This window comes from Thamnophis sirtalis, unplaced genomic scaffold, assembly GCF_051295495.1.
Source record: "Thamnophis sirtalis isolate CommonGarterSnake01/CBP01778 unplaced genomic scaffold, rThaSir2_p1.2 scaffold_14, whole genome shotgun sequence".
NCBI classification, from domain to species: Eukaryota; Metazoa; Chordata; class Lepidosauria; order Squamata; family Natricidae; genus Thamnophis; species Thamnophis sirtalis.
Genome location: NW_028261394.1, coordinates 28,669,005 through 28,695,607, shown reverse-complemented (window position 1 = coordinate 28,695,607; position 26,603 = coordinate 28,669,005). Strand labels below are relative to the sequence as shown.

Here is a 26,603-nt window from a genome sequence, read left to right as displayed (position 1 = left end):
TATCTATCTATCTATCTATCTATCTATCTATCTATCTATCTATCTATCTATCTATCTATCTATCTATCTATCATCTATCATCCATCCATCCACCCATCCACCCATCCATCATCTACATATCTATCATCTATCATATATGTATCTGTGTATGTCTGTCTGTCTATCTATCTATCTATCTATCTATCTATCTATCTATCTATCTATCTATCTATCATCTATCTATCTATCTATCTATCTATCTATCTATCTATCTATCTATCTATCATATATCATATATCCATCATATGTATGTATGTATGTATGTATGTATGTATGTATGTATGTATCTATCTATCTATCTATCTCTATCTATCTATCTATCTATCTATCTATCTATCTATCTATCTATCTATCTATCTATCATCTATCTATCATATATCATATATCCATCATATGTATGTATGTATGTATGTATGTATGTATGTATGTATGTATGTATGTATGTATGTATCTATCTATCTATCTATCTATCTATCTATCTATCTATCTATCTATCTATCTATCTCTATCTATCTATCTATCTATCTATCTATCTATCTATCATCTATCTATCATCTATCTATCATCTGTCTGTCTATCTATTTATCTATCATCCATCCATCATCTCTGTATCTACATATCCTCTATGTATCCTCTATGTATCCTCTATGTATCCTCTACGTATCTATCCATCCATCCATCACCTCCGTCTTACATGCTTCAAAGTATGTGTACCTAGGCTTGATTGCTTTCTTCAAGCAAATTCAAAATCCTTGCTTTCTTTTGTCAAATCTCCCTTTCCCACAGCAGATGGCAGCCGATTGTGTAATCGGTCAAAGGACATGTGCCTGGGTCACTCATATACCCTGTGCTGAGATTCTGAAGGGCTCATCAGCAAGAATAGAGTTCTGAGGTTTTGTTTGTCTTTTATTCATGGTAGAATGCCATTCAAGCAGAGGAGAATCATGCTAGCTCTGTTTTATTTCTCCATAAGTAGCACCAGATTCATGGTTCAAAAAGGAGAAGCTTGATTGCAATGATGCATGCAACACCATGCCCTCCACCAGCTTGGGCTCTGGTGGATCTTGTCTCCTTTTGGGACAACCATGACCTGGATGATGGAGAATCTCTACAGACTTTTAGCTATGCAATTTGGGATGGACACCCTTGGAATGGTCTGGGACTAGGAACGGATTTCCAGAGGACCTATTTTCATTACTCAGGTTACCCTGAGGACACAAATGAACCTCCAGGTGGCCTCAACGACCCTCTAAAAGGATACAAATGATCAACTGTCTGCAAGGAGTTTCAATCCTTCCATTCCCCACCATCCAGCCAGAGATGAAGAAGCTTCTTGGATGAGAAGTGAAACATCTTCAAAAGAAAAGCAAGGAAGTCCAGTTGCCTCCTGAAAAAGCCCCTTTGGGACAACCATGATCTGGATGATTCAGAATCTCTACAGGCATTTGTTGTGGTAGTAATGGCTAATACATATTAAGTCAGTAAAAGTAAAAAGTTGAGGTTTTAATGTTGCTATCTTATTCTGCTCCTCTAAAAATAGTCAGAAATTACTGCTTTTCTTTCTTTTTTCCCCTTTCCCCCCTACTGTTTTCTTTTTCCTCTTCCATTTCCCCCATTGTCATGTTTGTTTGTAATTTAAGTTGTAATTAGTGTCTTGATAAACTTAATAAAATTGTTAAAAAATGCTTTGGGACTGAGACCTGATTTATACCTGGCAAAATTAGTGTTCGTTTTTTTCTCCCTATTTACTGTCTAGATGCAATGATTGCTTGCTAAATGCACATAATGATTGTATCCCTTAAGACATGAGCATTAAGCAGAAAATTTTAGATTGCGCAGAAATGAATCGGTTAACACGGAGAATAAAAGATAAGGAGGAATCGGTATACTTCAAGACTTGGGGGCAATTTTATGAGTGGTTGGAGAAGGAACATGAATAAAAGAAGACAGGTTAAGTTATTCAGACCACACACTGTTAAAGGAAGGAGGGGAAAGAGGGAGAAAACAAAATAATATTAATATACAAATATATGTTTAAAAGATTTTATATGCGGAATTACTATCATGTAAAATAAGAGGAGGAAGAGGAAACTTAAGAGTGTTATGTAAATATAGAACCGAATTTGCTTGAACGCCATCCCGAAAATATATCAGATCAAATAAAATATGAAAAGGCAACAACGTAAGGAGGGAAAGAAGAGAGAAGGTGAGGGAAGAGGAGAGGAGAAGAGAGAAAAGGAGAGGGAAAGAAGAAAGGGTAAAGGAGAGGGAGGAAGGGAGGGGTAGCAAGAGTAGGAGAGAGGATAGGAAGGGAAGGAAGAGGGGAGGAGTAGGAGAGAGGAAGGGGAAGAAGAGAAAGGAGAAGAGGAAAGAAGAAGGAAGAGAAGAAGAGAAGGTAGGAGAAAGAGGGAGGTAAGAAGTAGGATTGTAATATAAGATGGATGTACAGGATGGCAGGAAAGCAATCTCGAATATATTATTATATCCTTAGGGGAAAAATGGAATTATAAATGTTAAAGGATAATGTATAACACTAATAATATCTATGAGAAATATATATTTGTGAAATGTATGTATGTATAAGAAAAATAAAAAAAACTTTAAAAAACAAACAAAGATGTGAGCCTTAAGTGAGCATACAGAAGTAATCCTTGACTTATGACCCCAATTGGGACTGGAAAATTCATTATTAAGGGGTGAGGTTGTTAAGAAAGACGTCAGATGCTGGTGACTTGCAACCTTCTTTGTTGACTTTCCCCAGTGAAACAGCTTGTCGGACGTTAACTGGGAAATTTGCAAATGGCAAACATGTGACTGCAGCACACGGCAATCGGCATAAATATACAATGGTTGCCAAGTGCACAAATCACAATCAGACTCTCCCTAGTTGCTTGACCTGCAAAGGTGAGGGGGGAAGAGTTGTTCTGATCGAGTTTTCCCAAGAGCATGAATTAAAGTCCTGGTCCCGACAAAAAAAACAACACATTTTATTAATTGACTGTGAATTCTGATCATTCGCCTCCAGCAAAGACTTTCAAGGGAGGATTTACAGTCACAGACCTTATCTGGCTTGGAGAGCTGCCAGGCCGATCTCTGCAAAACTTGGGAAGGAATCTCGGAGAGTCATGAACCAATTAAGCGAACTAATTGTCTCCTGCAAACTCCACTCCCCTTTTGCTCCTCTTTTATTCCCTATGAAAGGGGCCATTCATGTCCACTTGTGGCTTCACTACCAAGTCGACCCTTGTTCCTTAGCTGTTCCCTTCGTCTGGCAACTCTGTGCATGTGCACACTGGGAACAGGCTCCAGCAGTTCGTCTGCCTCATTGATGTCTGGCTCTGAAGGCAGCTGATAACTGGCATACGGCTCTGGCCCCCTCTCTGCCTCTGACACAGAGCCCTCATCAGAGCCTTCCCCAGACTCCAGGACTGGCCCATCTTCCTCCCCAACCTCCTCACTGTCCGAATCTGCTGCCAGCTCTGCAGGCTGCTGGTGGGCCACAACAGCAGTTTTGGAAAGAGTGCAAGGTTCTTTTAATGCAGGGGTCTCCAAACTTGGCAACTTGAAGTCTTGCGGCCTTCAACACTCAGAGTTTCCCCAGCCAGCGTGGGGAATTCTGGGAGTTGAAGTCCGTAAGTCTTAAATTTGCTAAGTTTGGGGACTCCTGTTTTAATGCAACCTTACAAAGGAGGTAAAACTACTGGTCCTGGCTGGTGCTCCTTGTTTAAAAGACTTCTAGTGATGACCAAAACTCACTATTGAGCAGAGTCATTGAGCTGATATTCTCGGGACCGGTTGAAACACTCTTGGAGGCCACTGTCGGACCAAAGCCTGATCATCGCCGAAAGCAGCTCTGGAGAGAAGGGCTCCGTGTCTTCCATCCGACTCACGACATCACAGACCATCTTGGCATCAGCCTAGGAAAGAAAAAAGGACATGTTTGCACAAAGACAGGAGTGGAGAAGTTGGCTGACCTGCATCTCCGAAACCTTCAGACCAGTGGTGGGATTCAAATTTCTTTACTACCAGTTCTGTGGGCATGTCTTGGTGGGCGTGGCAGGGGAAGGATACTGCAAAATCCCCATTCCCTCCCGATAAGCTGGGACTAGGGAGGCAGAGAATAGATGGGGCGGGGCCAGCCAGAGGTGATATTTGCTGGTTCTCCAAACTACTCCAAATTTCTGCTACCGGTTCTCAAGAACTGGTCAGAACCTGTTGAATATCACCTCTGCTTCAGATGTGTCCACAGAATTTCACTAAGATGGAATTTGCTTCGAGGAGCACCAACTTTGGTCATCTCCAGCCACTGGCCTTTCTCCTTAATGGACCAAAGTCCATCAGTTCCTACTCGGTACTTCAACATTTTCCATCCAATGTACACAAATCTTTGTGGCATTTTATCACACTGCCAATATATATTAGATGAAACAGAAGAAGAAGAAGGAAGGAGGAAGAGGGGGAAAGAGGGAGAAGGAGAAGAAGAAGAAGAATGGGAAGGGAAGGAGGAGGGAAGGGGGGGAGGAAGAAGGAGAAGGAGGATGAGGATGTGGGAGAAGGAATGGGGAGGCACAGAAGGAGGAAGTAGAGAGGGAGGGAGAGGAGGAGGGGGAAGGAAGGAGAGACCTCAGCAAATTGGGATAGGTTACAGCAGTCCTGCCCTGCAGTACCATCACTGCATCCATTTCATATGCTTGTGTCATTTTTTTAAAGATTAGAAATTTGGAAACATAATAAAAATGAAGAAAACTAATATTTAGAACAACAAAAGAGGAAAAAAGAAAGAAACCCATAGATCATAACTTCATTTCCACTCCTTCTCTCTTGCGAGAAAGTCAGTAAGGGCTTTGCCATTATCCCTGAGTTTCAGCGGCATTGAAGTCAAAATAAAAACAAACAAACAAATATAATTATGATTTACCCTGATGAGAATCAACCCAGCCCATTCCCACACTAAAACACTCACTTTCTAGAGCCGTTTAAAATACCAACGTAATTATAATTAGCAAATGGTAGGAGAAAAAAATATATACTAAAAATATTTATTCTTTGGGAAATGTTCCTAATACCATGCACACATCTGATTGCTCATTGTATTCTTCTCCATCTTCTCCTCCCTCCTTCCCTTCCTTACAGTAGGTCTGCCGCTGTTCTTCCCCGGTTTGGACAAGGTCTATCTCACTATTGTTCTGCTAAGGAAGCCATTTTCCAGAATGCATCTGTTCATTTCCTTGGAATAACCAGAGTTTTTTTGGGGGGGGTCGGGGGGGGGGAGCAGGCACCTGCTGGTTAACAAGAGGCGGAGCCCATTCGCTCTATTCAGCCAGTCAAAAATGCAGAGTAATCTATAAGGGTGCTGCTATAATTTGAGAAAATTGCATGTTAAGAGGAAAACACTGCAACTGTTTACCATGAGAGCCGTGGTGGCGCAGGGGTTAGGGTGCAGTACTGCAGGCTACTTCTGCTGATCACTGGCTGCCAGAAGTTTGGCAGTTCAAATCTCACCAGGCTCAAGGTTGATTCAGCCTTCCTTCCTTCCGAGGTGGGTAAAATGTGCTGACCCTGTAAACCGCTTAGAGAGGGTGGTAAAGCACTGTAAAGTGGTATATAAGTCTAAGTGCTATTGCACTTCCTTCTTCTTTCTTTCTTTCCTTCCTTCCTTCCTTCCTTCCATCCATCCATCCATCCATCCATCCATCCATCCATCCATCCATCCATCCATCCATCTATCCATCCATGATGCAGAGTGGTTATAATGTAGTGCTGCAGGTTAATTCTGCCCACTGCCAACAGTTTGATCCTGACTGGTTCAAGGTTGATTCATCTTCCAACCTTCTCAGGTTGGTAATATGAGGACCCAGATTGTTAGGGGCAATAGGCTGACTCTGTAAACCACTTAGAGCGGGCGGTGAAGAACTGTGAAATGGTATATAAGTCTAAGTGCTATTGCTATGTGCCTACCAACGTTGCAAGCTGTAACTTGCTGATTGAAAGATCTCCAAGGCTTGGGCCTGAAAAATGACTGGCTTTGAGCAAATGATGCAGAAAACCCTTCATGTTCCAATCGTCGCATCTACCTTGACCTTCTCCTCCAAAGAGATCTGCCCACCGAGGCTCTGTGGAACAACTCTCAGCATCTTGCCCTTGATCTCAAGTGCGACACTCCTGGGCACCAATGTGCCCACTGATACTTCTCTTGGTAGTTAGCACATTCTTTGATCCCTTCGGATTTTAAATTAAACAAGGCCAAAATGTTGAGGGCCACCAGAAGTTGTGGATGCTCCATCGCTGGAGGCTTTTAAGAAGAGAAGGGACAACTATTTGTTTGGAATGGTATAGGGTCTCCTGCTCAAGGAGTGGGTTGGACTAGAAGACCTCCTTCCCTTTTAACCCTATTACTCTCTTCCCTTCACTGTCATGACTGGAGATACATTTATCTGCTCAGAAACAAAAAAAAATAACCTCTACAAGTTCTGGTGCAAATTGTCTAGTGAAGAGAAGGACAAGGGGAGACATGAAACCTGTGTTCCAATATTTGAAGGGCTGTCAAGCTATTTTCCAAAGCCCCTGAAGGCCAGACAAGGAATAATGGATGGAAACCAATCAAGGAGAGATTCAACCACAAATAAGGAGAATTTTCCTGACAGAGAGAGCAATCAACCCATGGAACAGAAATTGTGGGAGCTTCATCACTGGAGGCTTTCAAGAAGAGATTGGGTTGCCCTCTGTCAGAAATGGTTTAGGGTCTCCTGCTTGGGTGGGTGGGTGGGTTTGGACTAGATGACCTCCAAGGTCCCTTCCAACTCTATTATTCTATTCCTATTTGGACTATATCAATTTCCTCAGGTTGCAACACATTGGGTGGACTCAACATCCTTCTTCTGTAGCCATGTGGTCACTGAATTTCAAGAGTGTGATTCTCCAAAGCCAAAGGTCTGGTATCAGATCTGCTGGACCAATGGAAGGACCTCCTCTAGATCCCTTGAAATGTCATGCCCTCAGCGGTTATAATAATCCCCCAACAATCTGGTTGGCTTCTGATGACATGATCTCACCATTCCCAAGGTAACGCTGTCTTCAGGAAGGTGGCACCATCAGGTTGGAGAAGATCTGAAAGTCCCAACTTTTTTCTTTCTTTCTTTCAAAAAAAGAAAGATGAATAGCTACCATAACACATGCATAAAAAAGGAACTTCACACTCCACTGAAAGGCCAGCCAGCCTGGTTCTTCATTATCTACATTTGCTCGTTGAGTTAATAAGCAATTAACAGTCCAAGCAGATATGTTCTCCCTTTTGACTGGTCACTCCAGGGCGTCTCTCAAACTGTGAGTGACCTTCACAGACTTTCTTCCCTTCTCACTGAGCCCAGCAGGTGAGATTTCAAAATATGGCCTAGCTGGATGCATCTTCTTTTCGCTTTTCCCTCCACCATCCTTGGAGGTGAAGGGAGGGCTTCTCCCCTCCCCTCCCAGGCCTGCCCAGGTGGTAGGATTCAAATCTCCTACCATGCTTTGCCATCTGCACAAAAGTGAGTGGTTAAATAAAACAAAACAGTGGGAAGGGGAGGGAAGGGGAGGAGGGTATTTTAGCAGCTCCCGTCGGGCTGGGATTTTGTTTAATGAACACTGAATTGGTATTTTAGAGTTAAAAGTGGAGAAGGAGGCCCCCAAGGCAAGGCTGGAACAAAAAGTTTTCTGAATAGACAGATTGGGACCCAATCTTTCCTCCCTGGTTTATTTTTTCTTCTTCCTTTTTTCCTCTTTCTCTTTCTTTCTTTCTTTCTTTCTTTCTTTCTTTCCTTCCTTCCTTCCTTCCTTCCTTACTTCATTTCAATCTTGAACTACAAATATCCATCCTTCCTTCCTTCCTTCCTTCTTTCTTTCCTTTCTTTCTTCCCCTCATTTCAATCTTAAACTACAAATATTCTTCCTTCCTTCCTTCCTTCCTTCCTTCCTTCCTTCCTTCCTTCCTTCCTTCCTTCCTTCCTTCTGTCTCTCTCTCCTTTTTTCTTTCTTTCCCACATTTCAATCTTGAATTACAAATATTCTTCCTTCCTTTCTTCTTTCTTTCTCTCTCTTTCCCTCATTTCAATCTTGAACTACAAATATTCTTTCTTCCTTCTCTTTCTTTCTTTCTTTCTTTCCTTTCTTTCTTTCTTTCTTTCTTTCTTTCCCTCATTTCAATCTTAAACTACAAATATTTTTCCCTTCTTTCCTTCCTTCCTTCTTTCTTTCCCTCATTTCAATCTTGGACCACAAATAATCTTCCTTCCTTCCTTCCTTCCTTCCTTCCTTCCTTCCTTCCTTCCTTCCTTCCTTCCTTCTTTCTTTCCCTCATTTCAATCTTGGACCACAAATATTCTTCCTTCCTTCCTTCCTTCCTTCCTTCCTTCCTTCCTTCCTTCCTTCCTTCCTTCCTTCCTTCCTTCTTTCTCTCTCTTTCTTTCCCTCATTTCAAGAACTACAAATATCCTTCCTTCCTTCCTTCCTTCCTTCCTTCCTTCCTTCCTTCCTTCCTTCCTTCCTTCCTTCCTTCCTTCCTTCCTTCCACCCACCCACCCACCCACCCATCCATCCATCCATCTATCCATCTTTTTGTCTTATTTCCCCCTCTTTGCAGATGCTGCCACTGCACAATCCACTGTGATTGATGAGTCCATCACACAGAATCTTTAGTATACTGATTTATGTCTGGCAAAATTGCGCACTCTGTGGAAGGAAGGTGAGCAACAGAGTTTCCAGCATCAGGATAAGGAAGAAATGTATGTATTTTGCCCCGGAAAGCCGCTTTATTTCCCTCTGTCTTTATTTGAGACAAGGGATTTATTTGTTCAAGTCACCACATCTCCGAAGTGAGGAATTCTGCATGTTGCACACAGTAATGAAGCATCCATTTGTGGAGGCTTGTGGATCTAAATCTATTCGCAAAATGCATGCTTTTATTTGCTCTATTTCACTGGGTTTTACTGAAGCAGCAAAGCACCCTGATTTGATCAGTCCAGCTGCTTGGCTTCACAAAACAATAACAATTTAATTTCAATCAAAACAGAGATGGATGGGACCTTGGAGGTCTTCTAGTCCAACCCCCTGTTCAAGCAGGAGACCCTATACCATTTCAGATAAGTGACTTGCCCACCGTCCCGTTAGGGCATGCAGCAAAAGAAACTCCAGGGTCATTATTTCAGTAAGAGTCTAACTTTACTGAGTGATCCATACAGGTACAGAAGAAGCAAAGCCAGCTCTGAGGTTTTCATGCAAAAGCCAGCATAGTTAATAGCAATGGCACTTAGACTTACAGACTGCTTCACAGTGCTTTACAGCCCCCTCTAAGCAGTTTACAGAGTCAGCCTCTTGCCCCCAACAAATTGGGTCCTCATTTTACCCACCTCGGAAGGATGGAAGGCTGAGCCAACCTTGAGCTTGGTGAGATTCGAACTGCCAAATTGCAATCAGCCAGCAGTCAGCAGAAGTAGCCTGCAATACTGCACTCTAACCACTGCGCCACTGCAGCTCTTAATTTCCCCTATTCTCTATGTGGGCCACCCATTGTTCATCGTCCACCACCCCTTCCCTTCATTTCTCTTGTCAGGTTGCGAGTAGAGGTGTGTTACGAGTCAACCTTGACATGGCTGTCCAGTCTCTTCTTAAAGACTTCCTGTGAGGGACCCCCCACAACTTCTGGTGGCAAGCTGTTCCACTGGTTAATTGTTCTCACTGTTAGGAAGTTTCTCCTTAATTCCAGGTTGGTTCTCCAGGTTGTTTAGTTTCCATCCGTCACTTCTTGTTTTGCCTTCTGGTGCTTTGGAAAATAAGTTGACCCCTCTCTTCTTTGTGGCAGCCCCACAAACACTGGAATACTGTTGTCATGTCCCTCCCTGGTCCTTCTTTTTCACTAGACTAGCCAAACCCAAATGCTGCAATAGCAATAGCAGTTAGACTTATATACCGCTTCATAGAGCTTTCAGCCCTCTCTAAGCGGTTTACAGAGTCAGCATATTGCCCGCAACAACAATCCGGGTCCTCATTTTACCCACCTCGGAAGGATGGAAGGCTGAGTCAACCCTGAGCTGGTGAGATTTGAACAGCCGAACTGCAGAACTGCAGTCAGCTGAAGTAGCCTGCAGTGCTGCATTTAACCACCTCGCCACTTACAACTGTTCTTCATATATTTTAATCTCCAGGCTCTTAATCATTTTAGTTGCCCTTCTCTGCATGTTTTCCAAAATCTCAACATCTTTTCTGTTAAGTGTTGACCAAAACTGGATGCATTATTCCAGACTTACCAAGGTTTTATAAAGTGGCACTAAAAACAGTAACAATCAGGAGTTCGATCCTGACCGGCCCAAGGTTGACTCAGCCCTCCATCCTTTCAAGGTGGGTAAAATGCGGACTCAGATTGTTGGGGGCAAGAGGCTCTGTAAAACCGCTTGGAGAGGGCTGCAAAGCGGTATATAAGTCTAAGTGCTATTGCTATTGCTTAGCCATGGAAATTCCGGCCCTGACGGTGGTTGTAAGCGGTAGGAGCCGAGGTGGCGCAGTGGTTAAATGCAGCACTGCAGGCTACTGCTAGATCAGCAGTTCAGCGGTTCAAATCCCACCGGCTCAGGGTTGACTCAGCCTTCCATCCTTCCGAGGTGGGTAAAATGAGGACCCAGATTGTTGGGGGCAATATGCTGACTCTCTGTAAACCACTTAGAGAGGGCTGAAAGCCCTATGAAGCGGTATATAAGTCTACTGCTATTGCTATTGCTATTGCTATTGTAAGTCAAGGACCAACGGTATCTGCATGAGTTTCTTTGGAGAGAAGCATGACAGCTTATCTCCTACCTTGGGGCAGCCCATGCAGCCTACGGACCATGTCCAGGCCACCAATGCACACTGACAAATCTCCTACGTTAATTGCAGAGTTGGAAATGCATCTCCACCTTCTGACATCAGCCTCTGAACAGGCAACTAATTATTAGTTCCAGCGCAGCACAGCTCACCATCCTATCCCTCACTCTCTGCGTAAGCTGTATTTAGCCACAGATGTGCGGCTGGCTAGCTGTATTTTAAGACAGCGCAGACACGCCACTGATGTCTTCCCCCAAATTTGCATTTTCTTTGGCCTCCTCTATTCTAGTCAGAAAACAAAAAGGAGCTTTTTTCTTTTAAAGCAACTGGACTTGCTTTTTGTCTCCAATTTCAAAACCGAAGAAGCTTCTTGGGTGAGAAGCGAAAGCCTTCTGAAAGAACAAAACTAAGGAAGGTCAGTTGCCTTTTGGAAAAGCACCTTTGGGGCAACCAGAGGTGGTATTCAGCTGATTCTGACAGGTTCACTTGAATCGTGGGTGAGCCTGCCCACCCACCCCGTCTCTAGGGTGTCCTATTTAGACACATTTTCAAGCCGCGTGCAAGCTGCACGCGTGATCAAAGTACATGCGTGGAAGGCCGAGTGCATGCATAGACATGCGGGTTGACATTTGCGAACCGGTAGGGAAAGTAAGTGAATACCACCCTTGGATACAACCATGACTTGGATGATTGAGAAGCTCCATAAATATTCGGCAGGCTGAAACCATGCTGGCTGGGCTCCAGAGGTGGTATTCAGCAGGTTCTGAGCAGTTCTGGAGAATCGGTAGCAGAAATTTTGAGTAGTTCAGAGAACCGGCAAATATCACCTCTGGCTGGCCTTGCCCCCATCTATTCTCTGTCTCCCGAGTCCCAGGTGATCAGGAGGAAATGGGGACTTTGCAATATCCTTCCCCTGCCACACCCACCAAGACACACCCACCAAGACACACCACACCCACCAAGACACACCCACAGAACCGCTAGTAAAAAAATTTGAATCCCACCACTGCTGGGCTCATAGGAGCCAGCGTCCAACTATCTCTGGAGCTGGATTCTCCATATAGCACTGCAAGATTATAAAAGAGAGGTGATCAATGTCCCATTTTTCCTGCTGGAATATTTTGCATGAACGAAAGGGACAGGAAACTCTTCTTTAAGGCAGAACTTTTTATAAGCTATAATGAAAGAAAGCGCAAAGTTTTTCTTTTATAATACAAAAAGGAATGATATTGTGATTCTCCTGCTGATTGAACTATCCTATGCCTTCAGAAGCTGTGGGTGCTCCATCAATGGAAGTTTTTAAGAAGAGGCTGGACAGTCATTTGTCTGAAATGAAAGGATCTAACAAAATGAAATTCAATGTAGAGAAAAGTAAAGTCCTACACTTAGGCAAGAAAAAACAAAAGTACAAATATAGACTGGGTGAAACCAGGCTGAATAGCAGTAACTGTGAGAGGGATCTTGGAGTCTTAGTGGACAACCAGCTAAATATGAGCCAGCAGTGTGCAGCAGCAGCCAAAAAAGCCAATGCAATCCTAAATTGCATTAACAGAGGGATACAATTGAGATCAAGGGAGGTACTAATACCACTCTATAAAGCCTTAGTAAAGCCACACCTAGAGTACTGCATTCAGTTTGGTCACCACACTATAAAAAAGATGTTGAGACTCTAGAAAGAGTGCAGAGAAGAGCAACCAGGATGATGAGGGAACTGGAGGCTAAAACATGATGAATAGTTGCAGGAACTGGACGTGGCTAGTCTAGTGAAGAGAAGGACCAGGGGAGACAGGATAGAAGTCTTCCAATATTTGAGGGGCTGCCAAGGAGAGGAGGGGGTCAAGCTATTTTCCAAAGCACCCGACGGCCAGACAAAGAACAATGGATGGAAACTGATCCAGGAGAGATTCAACCTGGAAATAAGGAGGAATTTTCTGACAGTGAGAACAATCAACCCACGGAACAGAAGTTGCCTTCAGAAGTTGTGGGAGCTTCATCATTGGAGGCTTTCAAGAAGAGACAGGACTGCCATTTGTCAGAAATGATGCAGGGTCTCCTGCTTGGGCGGCGGGTTGGACTAGATGACCCACAAGGTCCCTTCCAACTCTGTTAATCTGTAATCTTAATTTCTAGTTTATGCAGCGGGAAGCTATTTACCAAAGCACCCCAAGGCCAGACAAGGAATAATGGATGGAAACTGAACAAGGAGAGATTCAACCTGGAAATAAAGGTCTCCTGCTTCAGCAGGGATTTGGAGTGGAACAGGGGCTCCCCAACCTGTGGACCACAGCTCTATTATACTGATTAACTTTTCTAAAATTCTAAGGAAACAAGTAGCAAAACAAAGCTATTTTTTCTATTGTTATTGTTATTCGCTAATGGGAGTTAGGGATTATGTTCATTATTGTTGTTGTTTGCTAATGGAAGATATGGATTGTGCTACTTGTTTTTGTTGTTGTTTGCTAATGGGAGATCTGGATCATCTTTCTCCAGCGTTCCCTTTCTCCCAGGGATGTACACACTGAAAAACAAACATGCAAAGCCTCCCCTGGTGAGACCTAAGATGCTCCTGGAATCTCATCATTGTCCTTATCTCTCCTGCAGCGGTGACAGCAACAGCCCAACGATTGCAACAGAAGTTTCCATGGCAGAGCTGACTCACAGCAGATCCAGGGTGGGGGTCCTTTATCTCTGTCCCTGCGGTGGAACCTCTCAAGATACCTTCCAGGAACGTTTCAACTCTGGGGATGGGACACCTGCAGCATTTGTTGTGGTGGTGGTTCTGAGAGCTGTGCAGCGGCTTTCTTTGGAGATTCCCCTTGTGCCTTTCCAGTCTACAACTGTCCTTTGCTTCAGTTGCAAGTAGTCCTTGATTTATGACCACAATTGAGCCCAACATTGCCACGGCTAAGCGAGACATTTGTTAATTGAGCTTTGCCCCATTTTATGACTGTGCTTGCCACAGTTGTTAAGTGAATCATTGCAGTGGTCCAGTTAGTTAGCCCGTTGTTAAATGAATGTGGCTTCCCCATTGACTTGACTTTCCAATATTGGAGGGGCAGTCATAGAGGGGAGGGGGTTAAGCCAATGGTGGGTTCCAGGTGGTACAGCCCAATACGGGTGTACTGGTGGCAGCTGGAAGCAGCAGCCACCGTACCAGAATGGTGTTTCGTTGGGCCCACGCGCCCGCCCGTATTCCTTACCTCTTTTTGAGAGAAACGGGCCAATTGCACGTGCGCGCACAGCCTACAACGCCTGCACGACCCCTACCGAGCAGCTGGGGCGTCGCAGGTTGTGCGCATGTGCATGCAGTGCGCGTGCCCGAGGTGGGTGCCTGGCCCTGTCACAGCGTACCGGTTGTGACGGGATCTGGAACCCACCACTGGGTCAAGCTATTTTCCAAAGCACTTGAAGGGAGCAAGAGCACTAAAGAAACGGATGTACGACTGGTCCTTGGACCACCCCAGCAAACCATGGGCACATGAGCAAGATGTGGATGCTTGCCAACCACGTGTATTTTTGATGGTTGCAGCCTTATAGGATGGACAGTTGCAGGAACCAGGCATGACTAGTCTAGTGAAGAGAAGGACCAGGGGAGACAGGATAGAAGTCTTCCAATATTAGCCTCCAGTCCCTTAATCGTTTTTGTTGCTCTTCTCTGCACTTTTTCTAGAGTCCCCACATCTTTTTTTACATCGTGGCAACCAAAAGTGAATTCTAGGCTCAGTGAATTATAGTTTGATCCATTCATTTAGGCTCAGAACGTTCAGGGGAATTAAATAGCATATCCAGTGAGAAGAAGGCCAAGAAAAGAGAAGGGAGGGCGAGGCGGGGGGCAGCAGGTCTTGAGAACTGTCAGGTTAAACGTTCTTCAACTGATGAAAATGTGGATTCATTTTGACATATCAACTTGGAATCACTGGTCCAATTAATTTTTCTATTTCTTTTGCACACAGAAATATGATAGGTCTATAACAACAACAACAACAACAACAACAACACATTGCGACGTCCTAGGCCCCTGGATGGGGCCCGACTAGTAATCAATGCCAAATCCGGCGAAACAACTGGCCGCTGTGATACAATTCTGTTGATAATAATAATAATAATACCTTCCCTCCCCCAGGTCTTTGTTCATTAAGGCATTTCTCCTTTCCTTTGATGAAGAAGGAATCTTTTGATATAACATTCACACAAGACGCTTAATCACGCCACGAAATGCTGGGTCTCTACACTAAACTAGTGTTAACCTTGGGTTGGTTCAGTGGTGAAATTCATTTTATTTTACTACCAGTTCTTTGGGCATGGCTTGGTAGGCATGGAGTTGCTTGGTGGGCGTGACAGGGGAAGGATACTGCAAAATCTCTATTTCCTCCCCTCTCCAGGGGAAGGATACTGTACAATCCCCATTCCCTCCCCACTCTGGGGCCGGCCAGAGGTGGCATTTGCTGTTTCTCCAAACTACTCAAAATTTCTGCTACTGGTTCTCAGAACTACTCAACATTTCCAGTACCGGTCCTCTAGAACCCATCAGAACCTGCTGGATTTCACCCCTGGGTTGGTTGGTTGAGTTATTTTAGTGGCTTAGTGTCATGCTTGAATTAAGCTCATGTATTTAGTTGACAGTTCAGGATCTTGTGGGAATCCAGATAATATCCCATTATCTTGTTGTTTTGATGTGTGACAAAGCCTAACTTATTTTTTCATCCCAAGACTACTCTTGGATGGTGTATGAAGGTTATGGGAAAGGACTACCTTAATGCTGAGCATGTTGCGTCATTGCAGAGCTGAGATGGAGACAATGGGCATGGGGAGAAAAAACACAGAATTATAGGGCTGGAAGGGACTTTAGAGATCTTCTTGTCCAATCCTTCCTCAAACAGAAGGCCTTATTTCACCTCCGTCCAATGGTTGTCCAATCTCTTCTTGAAAACCTCCAGTGATGGAGCACCCTCACCTTCTGGAAGCAAACAGTTCCACTGATTAATTCTTCTCACTGACAGGAAATTTCTTCTTGGTTCTAGGTTGGATCTCTCTTGAACAAGTTTCCACCCATAACTTCTTGTCCTGCCTTCAGATGTGGTGTAGAATAGATTGACCCCTTCTTATTTCCAACACATGACAGTCCTTATTGTACTGGAAATAAGTACAGTGGTAGCTTGGTACTCATAGTAAATTGGTTCTGGGAAGTGCAACCAATACCAAAAACAACGAGTACCAAACAAATCATGTGACTTAACATATCACCCTTTGGTTCGACCAAAAGGGAAGCGAGTCATGAGGCAGCTGACATTAACAAGTTCTAGCTGGCATGTGGAGTACTAAATGACGAGTATTGGGACAAAATTTTCACACCAAAATGTGGCGAGTACCAAATTTGATGAGTTTTTAGAAATCCAGCACTGAGATAGGACTGTACAGCAAGCAGAGATGGTCAGGACATGTTTGAGTCCACCATGGCATGATCCCAAAGACCAGTCCTTCCTTCCATTCCACTTAAATAAAATGGCCTCCAAATTTTTCTTTTTCAGAAAATCTCCCAATTTCCTGGGAGATATTTGGCCAGTGATGCACCATGAAGGAGAAGGTAGGGAGGAAACACCTTGACTGAAAGAATCTATGGCCAGAGAAGTGCAGACTCAGTTCCTCTTTGGTGGCCACATTCTTTAGCAGCAACCAGAGTTCTGGATCTTTGTCTGAATAATAAAAATAGCATCCTTTCCCCCTCCCCATCCATGCTGAGTGGTCCCTGGCCTGCAAACATCTAAAGGGCTTTGTTACCAAGGCAACAGCTTGTCTCCTAGCTGCAAAAAAGGCCACCAAATGAAAGCAGCCTATAGAAAATGAACAAGAGGACAGGGAGATGACAACAATGATGGGGGTGGGGGGAAATCTACCAAGCAATGGGAGAGAGGGAGGGAAGCAATTTCGTGTGGAAGAATGAAATGCAAAAATGAGACAAATTAGCTGATGAGATCCAGAACAAGGACTTAAAAACCGAACGGTGAAAATCCTACCAGCTACATGGAAGAATACTTAGATTTGCCAAAATCAGCCTTGGCTGTCTTAAAATATGGTACTTAAAATGTTAAAGAGAGCCTAGTGGTTGAGACTTAAGGTAAGTGGTTATAAATTGGGAGAACCAGGAGTTAGAATAGAGAATAGAGTTGGAAGGGACCTTGGAGGTCTTCTAGTCCAACCCCCTGCTCAAGCAGGAGAACCTATATACCATCTCAGCAAATGACTCTTCAGTCTCTTCTTGAAAACCTCCAGTGATGGAGCGCTCACGATTTCTGGTGGCAAGCCGTTCCATTGGATAATTGTCCTTCCCTGTTAGGAAGTTTCTCCTTAATTCCAAGTTGCTTCTCTCCTTGGTTAGTTTCCATCCATTGTTTCTTTTCATGCCCTCTGGTGCTTTGAAGAATAAATTGACCCTCTCTTCTTTGTGGCAGCCACTCAAATACTGGAAGACTGCTATCAAGTCACCTCTAGGTCTTCTTTTCTCTCAACTAGCCAAACCCAAATTCTGCAACTGTTCTTCACGTGTTTTAGTCTTAAGGCTTTTGATCAACCTAGTTGCTCTTCGCGGAAGGACGGAAGGCTGAGTCAACCTTGAGCCTACTGAGATTCAAACTATTGGCAGTGGGTAGAGCTAGTCTGCAATACTGCATCCCTATCATTGTGCAGAGGAAGGAAGGGAAGGGAAGGAAAGAAAAGAAGGAAGGAAGGAGGAAGGAAGGAGGAAGGAAGGAAGGAAGGAAGGAAGGAAAATAGTAATAGCGGACTAATATACAGTGCTTTACAGCCCTCTCTAAGCAGTTTACAGAGTCAGCCTCTTGCCCCCAACAATCTGGGTCCTCATTTACCTACCTTGGAAGGACGGAAGGCTGAGTCAACTTGAGCCTGGGGAGATTTGAACTGCCAAATTGCAGTCAGCTGGCAGTCAGCAGAAGTATCCTGCAGTACTGCACTCTAACCACTGTGCCATCACAGGATCAACATTACCGATTCCTTGACTGAGACAAATTCCTTGTGTGTCCAATCACACTTGGCCAACCCAAAATTCTAATTTCCCACCTCCTGGCTGTGTGGTGCCAATGATCACCAAGCTGTCCTTTCTTCTCTCCTTCCTTTAGTCGCCAAGGCTGGGTCCTCCTTTTTTTACTACAAGGCCACTTGGCAAGGCCAGGCAGGGGCATCCCTGGGTCTCTGCCAGCTCCCATTTATCACCACTCAGCACTTTCAGATGGGAAGCATTTGCCCTGCCAGGATGTGCCATCTTGCTTGCCAGAGGGAAGCAGAGCTGATGGGAGGGTGGAAAGGGAAAGAAAAGCAGAAGGGCCCTTGTGCCAACTGGACTTCCAATTGAAAAGGGAGAAAGGGTTGCTGCCCCTCACCCTGGGTAGGGTACTTTGGGACAGGCTGGCAGAATGCCTGGTGGCTTTGGCCATTCCCAGTTTCTTAGAGCTTCACCCCCAGCCACGGCGATAAAGATCTCTCGGTAAAAATGCAAACTTGGAGAGGTGATCTTAGCAGAGTACATTTAAAGAGGAGGCTTGGGCAAATCAGTGACTTTTATTACAGAGAGTCTGCATGTAACAGGGGAAGATTTTCTACAGAAGATTTATATTTAGGCATTCTACGGTGTCCTTTTCTCTATTTTTTATGGAGTGCCCTCTTCTCATTTAACTACTGCAATCTGTTCCAACAACCTGGAACAGACTTGCTTGGTCATTAAGAGTGTGTGTGTGTGTGTGTGTGTGTGTGTGTGTGTGTTTGTGTGTGTGAGGAGAGAGAGAGAGAGAGAGAGAGAGAGAGAGAGAGAGAGAGAGAGAGAGAGAGAGAGAGAGAGAGAGAGAGGGAGAGAGAGAGAGGGGGGAGGGAGAGAGAGGGAGAGAGGGAGGTGAGAGAGCGACAGAGACAGATAAGAGACAGAGGGGGGAAGGGGGAAAGAGTAGTAGTAGAAGTAGTAGTAGTAGTAGTAGTAGTAGTAGTAGTAGTAGTAGTAGAAGAAGAAGAAGAAGAAGAAGAAGAAGAGGAGGAGGAGGAGGAGGAGGAGGAGGAAGAGGGAGGAGGGGGAGAAGGACTATGGGATCCTTGGCACTCTCTGAGCTTAGTGGTTTACTTGCAGATGTTTCATGACCCAACTAGGTAACATCATCAGTGCTAGAAGGGAGAGGAGGAGGAGGAGGAGGAGGAGAAGGGGAAGAAGAAGAAGAAGAAGAAGAAGAAGAAGAAGAAGAAGAAGAAGAAGAAGAAGAAGAAGAAAGAGGAGGGGGAGGGGGAGGGGGAAGGGGAGGGGGGAAGGGAGGGAGACCTGAGGATTACTGTTTGCTGCTTTTTCATTCAGATAACTTCCTCTGTGCAGAATTATATGCCTGACACATTCCCCCCTCTTTCTCCCCCTCCCAGGACGGAGTGATTGCTTCTAGCAGTTCCTTAAAAAGTGCTAACCACCAGTTAACAAACTCAGCTCCGTAACCTGAATGAGTTGATTAGAACCCTCCCAGGTAGCCCTTCTACCTGAAACTGACTAGACCACAATCAGTTTCACCTTGAAGACTTTTGCTATCAGGCACACAAAATGAGGTTGTAAACGTGCATGATTGTTTTCTTTTTTAATTACTGTTGTATTTGAGGGGGTCCTTAGTGCTCTCTGAGCTTGGTTGTTTTCTTGCAGACGTCTGATTCCCCAAACCAGTTAACAGCACTGATGATGTTATCTAGTTTGGGTAAGGAAACATCTGCGAGAAAGTAACCGAGCTCAAAGAGCACCAAGGACCCCTCATTTCAACCCTGAGCAACAAATATTCTCCTTTATAGGTACTGTTGCATTTGTAAACAGTTGCTAATCAAGGAGTGGTTGCAGTAGGATTTTATTCTGTCTGTTTACGAGCTTTGGAAATTGAGAGAACCAACATAAGATTTTGGTAACAACATCTTGAACTACAAATATCCTTCCTTCCTTCCCTATTCATTAAATCATCCATTGTATTCCTTCCTTCTTTCCTTCCTTCCTTCTTTCTTTCCTTTGTTCGTTCGTTCGTTCCTTCCTTCCTTCCCTATTCATTAAACCATCCATTATATTCCTTCATTCCCTATTCATTAACCCATCCATTGTATTCCTTCCTTCCCTATCTATTAAACCATCCATTGTATTCCTTCCTTCTTTCCTTCATTCCCTATTCATTAACCCATCCATTGTATTTCTTCCTTCCTTCATCTTCCTCCCTCCCTCCCTTCCCTATTCATTAAACCATCCATTGTATTCCTTCCTTCCTTCATCTTCCTCCCTCCCTCCCTCCCTTCCCTATTCATTAAACCATCCATTGTATTCCTTCCTTCCTTCTTTTTTCCCTTCCTTCCTTTCACAAAATTGGTAACAATCTTGCTTGATTTTGAGTACATTTAGCCCTGTTGGTTTCTGCCTTCCCATCCCTGAGAGGCCTACAAGCAGAGAGCACAGAGCAGATGTGGCTTGCGCACGAAATGACTGCATATTATTTTATTTTTTTTGGTGGTGCAGGAAGACCGAACCAATTAGAGGAGAAAGGTCCCTCTGTAGCTGTTAGCTATTCACAAGACATTTCAGAAGACAATTTGAATTCCAGGTGCAGGTTTTAAAAATAACATTATAGGTGTTTAAATTGTATCCTTCACATGAGGGAGGGAAGGGAATGGTGTAAAATCTTAAGTGAGGGACTCGGGAGCTATCTTTATTTCCAAGAATGCGTCTAGGTCCCACCCAGCTCATAGGAAATAAATATATGAGGTGGTTAGCCTGGTGTTTTCTTTAGTAGAAAGGTGTCTGCAAGGCAAGAAAGTAAAAATGGAGGTGGTGGCAGAAGTAGAGAAGGAATTAATTCCAAATGGATCCAGTGAAAAGATTTCTTGATTTTTCTGGGAGTTGAAGTCCACAGATCTTAAAGTTGGACAGGTCATGATTGAGATTTTTTTAAGATGAATAGAACAATAGAAAAGGATAGAATAACAGAGTTGGAAGGGACCTTGGAGGTCTTCTAGTCCAACCACCTGCCTGGGCAGGAAACCCTATAGCATTTCAGACAAATGGTTATCCAACATCTTCTTAAAAATTCAATATTTTTATTGAAAACCTCCAGTGAATAGAGAAACCAATGGAAACATGGGAAAAGATATGGGTAAGAAACGTAAAATTTACGCAAGCCCAAAACCTGAGAGAGAATTTTTACAAGATGTTTTATAGATGGCATTTAGAGCCTAAAAAATTAGCATGTATGTATCCGAATTTACAACCTAAATGCTGGAGATATGACTGTGCTGATGCTACGTATTATCATATATGGTGGACTTGTAAAAAGATCAAAGTATTTTGGATAAAAATATGGTGGATTATGCAAAATATTCTTAAAAAGAGGATAAAGTTTACTCCTCAGTTATTCTTGCTAGGTATAATTACTGACTGTACAGTTATAGAGTCTAATTTGATTTTGAACTTAACAATGGCAGCAAGACTGTTGGTGGCGCAGTACTGGAAGAAGGAAGATTTGCCTACTATTCAAGAATGGACGTTAAAAGTAACAAACTTAGCAGAGATGGCTAAAATATCAGCATACCTCAAGGATCATTCAGATAACAAATACAAGCTGGAATGGAGAAGATGGATTGACTACATTCAAAATAAATATGGGACTAAGAAACTCCAGATAGCTTATGAATGAATGAGCAAGGAACGTTACAACTTGTTTAAAGTTAGCTTTACAAAAGGGGAGTTAAAGTACAAGCGAGGGATGATGCTAAAGTTAGTTAGTTTATTTTAGAATATGGTTGTTAAATGTTTATACCCTGTATTTGCTCTGGGAGGTTGTGGGGGGGGGCAGGGGGGAAGGAGATGTGGGGTCGGGGGTCGGGGGAGGGAAGGTGGCGCAGTGGTTAAATGCAGCACTGCGCCGAGGTGGCGCAGTGGTTAAATGCAGCACTGCAGGCTACTTCAGCTGACTGCAGTTCAGCAGTTCGGCTGTTCAAATCTCACTGGCTCATGGTTGACTCAGCCTTCCATCCTTCCGAGGTGGGTAAAATGAGGACCCGGATTGTTGTTGGGGGCAATATGCTGACTCTGTAAACCGCTTAGAGAGGGCTGAAAGCCCTATGAAGCGGTAGATAAGTCTAACTGCTATAGGTATATATTTGTAAAACTTTTTAAAACTTTAAATTAAAAAAAAATCAATGGCTCCCTAGGACACACCATCTACTGGAAGAAAACACACACCAACCGCTACTTAATTGCACAATCCCATCACCACCCTGCACAGATCAACTCTGTAGCCAAGACCCTTATCTCCAGAACCAAACACCTAGCCAACAAAGACCACCTGAAAACTGAATTACACACTCTCACAAACGTATTAATTTCCAACGGATTCCAAAGAAAAACAATTACCAACCTAATCCAAAGGGAGACTCCCCCCCCAAAACCGAGACACAGAACAGGACAACGGCATCGCCCTCCTCCCTTACATCAAAGGCACCACAGATAAAATCAGCAAAATTCTCCACAAACACAACATCAAGACAGCCTTCAACACTGACCAAAAAATAGCCAACATCGTAAGAAACTCCAAAGACAAAATCCAGTTAGAAAACCAAGGAGTCTACGAAATACCATGCAAAATCTGCCCTGTAACATACATAGGACAAACGAACAGGAGAATAAATGCACGCATTGCAGAACACAAGAATGCAGTAAGAAAAAAAGAAATAACTTTCTCCCTCTTCCAGCACCTTAAAGCTAAAGGACATGAAATTAATTTTGAAGGAACCAGGTTAATCTCCAAAACTGAATACTTCAACAAGAGAATAATTATGGAAGTTATCGAAATAGAGAATCACCCCCACAACATGAATAAACGTGACGATACCTCCCGCCTACCAGACATCTGGAAACTAGCCTTAGTCAACAAACGAGCCCCACCCACCACCCAGGCCGTTACAACATGAAACAACAACGGACACACAGCCAGCACCAATCAGCACCAATCTACCAATCATGATACAACCACACAACCAATCATTCCACTTACTGAAACAAAGCCAGCACTCCACCCAGCCCCCCCACCAAGATTTATAGAAAGACGGCAGCTCCGATCACACTTTAAGCCCAAAACCCAGCCTGAAGATGGCGAATCAGACCTCGCCGAAACGTTGCCAAGACAATCTCAATCTTACATGGGGAAAAGACCCGAATACAACAAGACCAGCATACCTACACCCGTGAAAATCTACAAACACACACACACACACACACACGTGTCTGTGTGTGTGTGTTTTCCATCTGTGAGGGATCCATTAACAGATATGAATCTTTAAATCATTCAGAAGGTAATTACTTGGAGTGTTCACAGCACCTTGGCTAATATAGCAAGAAAGGGTGGGGGAGCAGAAGACACACACAACAAGCCATACAAATTGTGTCTCCTGGATTTACATCACTCAAGAATTTGGGAAGAAAGGAGTAGGTCAAACTCTGGTGGGCTGTGAAACATCCCCCCCTTCATAGGCCTGGTGCTCTAAACCCATCAGAGTTATGGGAGTGTCACGTGGCTTCAGCAGATCAAACCAAGGGCTGATTTGATTTGTTAAATTAATCTGGCTGATTTGGAGCAATTTGGAGTGTTTCCTTGTAAATAGAGCAAATTGGTCCAAATTAAATTGAGTATAGTTTGTAGGTTCAGGCCAACTCTATTTGGATGCCTGAATCAAAACAAATTTATTTTATGAATACAGTAAAGGTAACAATTCCCCTCGCACATATGTGCTAGTCGTTCCCGACTCTAGGGGGCGTTGCTCATCTCTGTTTCAAAGCCAAAGAACCAGCGCTGCCCAAAGACATCTCTATAGTCATGTAGTTGACAGGACTAAACATTGAAGGCGCACGGAACGCTGTTCCCTTCCCACCAAAGGTGGTCCCTATTTTTCTCCTTGCATTTTTGATGTGCTTTTGAACTGTTAGGTTGGCAGAAGCTGGGACAAGTAACGGGAGCTCACTCCGTTATGTGGTGCTAGGGATTCAAACCGCCGAACTGCCGAACTTTCAGATCGACAAGCTCAGCATCTTAGCCACTGAGCCACCACGTTCCTATTTTATGAATAAGGTTGAAGTTAATCAGGCCGGATTGTCCCACCTAACAGCTAGAGCAGGGGTGTCAAACTTGGGTTGTCATGGCATCATCACGTGATGTATCACAACTTCCCCCCCTTTGCTAAACTGGGTGTGGGCATAGCTAGCGCGTGATGCACCTGGCTGGCGGGCTGCAAGTTTGATAGCCCTGAGCTATAACATAGAATAATGTTGAAAGGGAGCCCATGGCTTAGAGGTTAGTACTTCTACCTAATATGCAAGTGTCCCGGGTTCGAATCCCAAAAGGGTATGGCTAGCTGGCGAGAGCTAAATGGCTTGAAATAGATCCATAAGACAAGTATGATAAAGGGGATACTGTATATATTTAATATTACATGTTTTGACAGCAGCAAGGATTGTATTTGCACAGCACTGGAGAAATGAAGAAACACCTACAGAAGAAGATGTAATTAGAAAAATGCTAGACTGTGGCGAAATGGACAGATTAACATTAAAGATAAAAGAAAAAGAAGATACAGAATATTCTCAAACATTGTTTTATCAATGGTTGAATAGTCGAGGTAGAAATTAGGAGCTGGAAAAGTACTATTATGTAACCAAATTGATCCAGACAATATGCTGTTCACAAATGTATGTAAAGAGAAAATGTATAAATAAACTGTTTTTTTTAAAAAAGAATAATATTGGAAGCGTTGGAAGGGACCTCGGAGGCCTCGTAGTCCAAATACTCTGCTCCATGTAGCAGAGTGAGCCCCCATTACTTGTCCCAGCTTCTGCCAACTTAGCAGTTTGAAAGCACGTAAAAATGCAAGTAGAAAAATAGGAACCACCTTTGGTGGGAAGGTAACAGCCTTCCGTGCACCTTTGGAGTTTAGTCATGCTGGCCACATGACCACGGAGACGTCTTCAGACAGTGCTGGCTCTTTGGCTTTGAAACGGAGACGAGCACCGCCCCCTAGAGTCGGGAACGACTACAACATATATGCGAGGAAAACCTTTACCTTTACTAGTGATGGAGCACCCACAACCTCTGAAGGTAAGCTGTTCCATTAATGGATTGCTGTAACCATTAGGAAATTTCTGCTTAGTTCTAGGTTGCTTCTTTCCTTGGGGGGGAAATGGGAGCAATATTTATGTTGTTAAGCAAGATGAAAGAAAGGGTAGAGCAGAGGAAATAAGGGAGGGGAATTAAGAGTAGGAGAGAAGGTAAGAAGGAGGAGAAGAGAGGAGGATAGGGGAAAGAGAGGGGAAGAAGAAAGGAAGAAGGAGAGGAGGAAAGAAGAAGGCAGAGAAGGGAGGTTGAGACGATAGAAGTAAAATAAGATGGAGGCATGGCGTGGCAAGAAAGTGATCCAAACTGCATTCTATATATTTGTAAGAAAATAACGATAAAGATTAATGATGAATAGATAAATGTTAATAGGAATTATAAGAATGTATATTTGTGAATGAATTTGAAAGAGAAATTTTTTTAAAAAAATTCTAAAAAAAGCAAGATGGTAGTTGCTCCTAATTTTATGACCTTTCTGTTATGGTGTCTAAGTGAATCACTGCAATTAAGTGAATCAAAAGATTGTTGGGGGAATCCTGATTCCTCTATTGACTTTCCTTCTGAAAGATGGCTGGGAACGTGGCACGACAAAACCGCGGTCCACTAAAGCGCGCCCGATTAAAGCGCATACCTGATGTCATCAGCAGCGCGACAAATATGACCGCGGAGAAAAAAGGGCGCTTTAAAAATCGCTTTTAAAGCAAGCCGATTCACGTAAAGGTAAGGGTTAGGTTTAGGTTTAGGGCTAGGGTTAGGTTAAGGGTTAGGGTTAGGTTTAGGGTTACGTTAAGCGTTAGGGTTAGGTTTAGGGTTAGGTTAAGGGTTAGGTTTAGGGTTAGGTTAAGGGTTAGGTTTAGGGTTAGGTTTAGGGTTAGGTTTGGGGGGGTTAGGTTTAGATTTACGCGTTAATTTTAACTTTACCGCTCACAGTGTGCTGTTTTCGTCGCGCTGTGATGACATCACGTACGCGCTTTCGTCGAGCACGCTTTAGTCTACCGCGGTTTTGTGGTGGAACTGGCTGGGAAAGTTCCAAATGATGAACACATTATCCTGGGATGCTGCAAGCATCATAAACACATGGCACTTCCCATGTACCCAGGGAGATGCAGCAGTGATCATAAGGGAGAAAGCTGCTGTAATTTTGAACAGTCGCTGAAGATTGTAAGTCAATAACTAACTGTAGGCATTCAAAAGTCTACCTTTCTCTTCTGGACTTCTTGAGTTTACACAAAGTTTGGAAATAAATCCTGTTAGTTCCTTAGCCACTTTATTCTGCCTTTGCTTAGTATGAGTCTCTGTTAGAAGGAACAACTGAAGGAAAGGTATAAAGAAGAGGTATCCAACCTTGGTAAAATTTAGATTTGTGGACTTCAACTTCCAGAATTCCTCAGCCAGCAGGGCTGGCTGGAGAATTCTCAAAGTTGAAGTCCAAGTATAGAATACAGAATAACAGCACTGGAAGCGACCTGGCTTGGAGATCTTCTAGTCCAACCCCCTGCCCAAACAGGATGTGCTATATCATTCCAGAATGGCTCTCCAATTTGATGCCTCCAGAAGATGAGGGTGATG

The 26,603-nt window shown here is 43.6% G+C and overlaps 1 protein-coding gene across 2 annotated transcripts in view; it reads right to left on the bottom strand.

The window, feature by feature from the left end:
- GNAO1 (G protein subunit alpha o1) overlaps positions 1-26,603 on the bottom strand; it is a 214,618-nt gene that overhangs the window by 47,956 nt on the left and 140,059 nt on the right. For both annotated transcript variants that reach the window (XM_087728497.1, XM_087728496.1), the window contains exon 4: positions 3,796-3,956. In XM_087728497.1, coding sequence (XP_087584623.1) covers positions 3,796-3,956 — 161 coding nt within the window. The remainder of the gene's footprint in view (positions 1-3,795; positions 3,957-26,603) is intronic.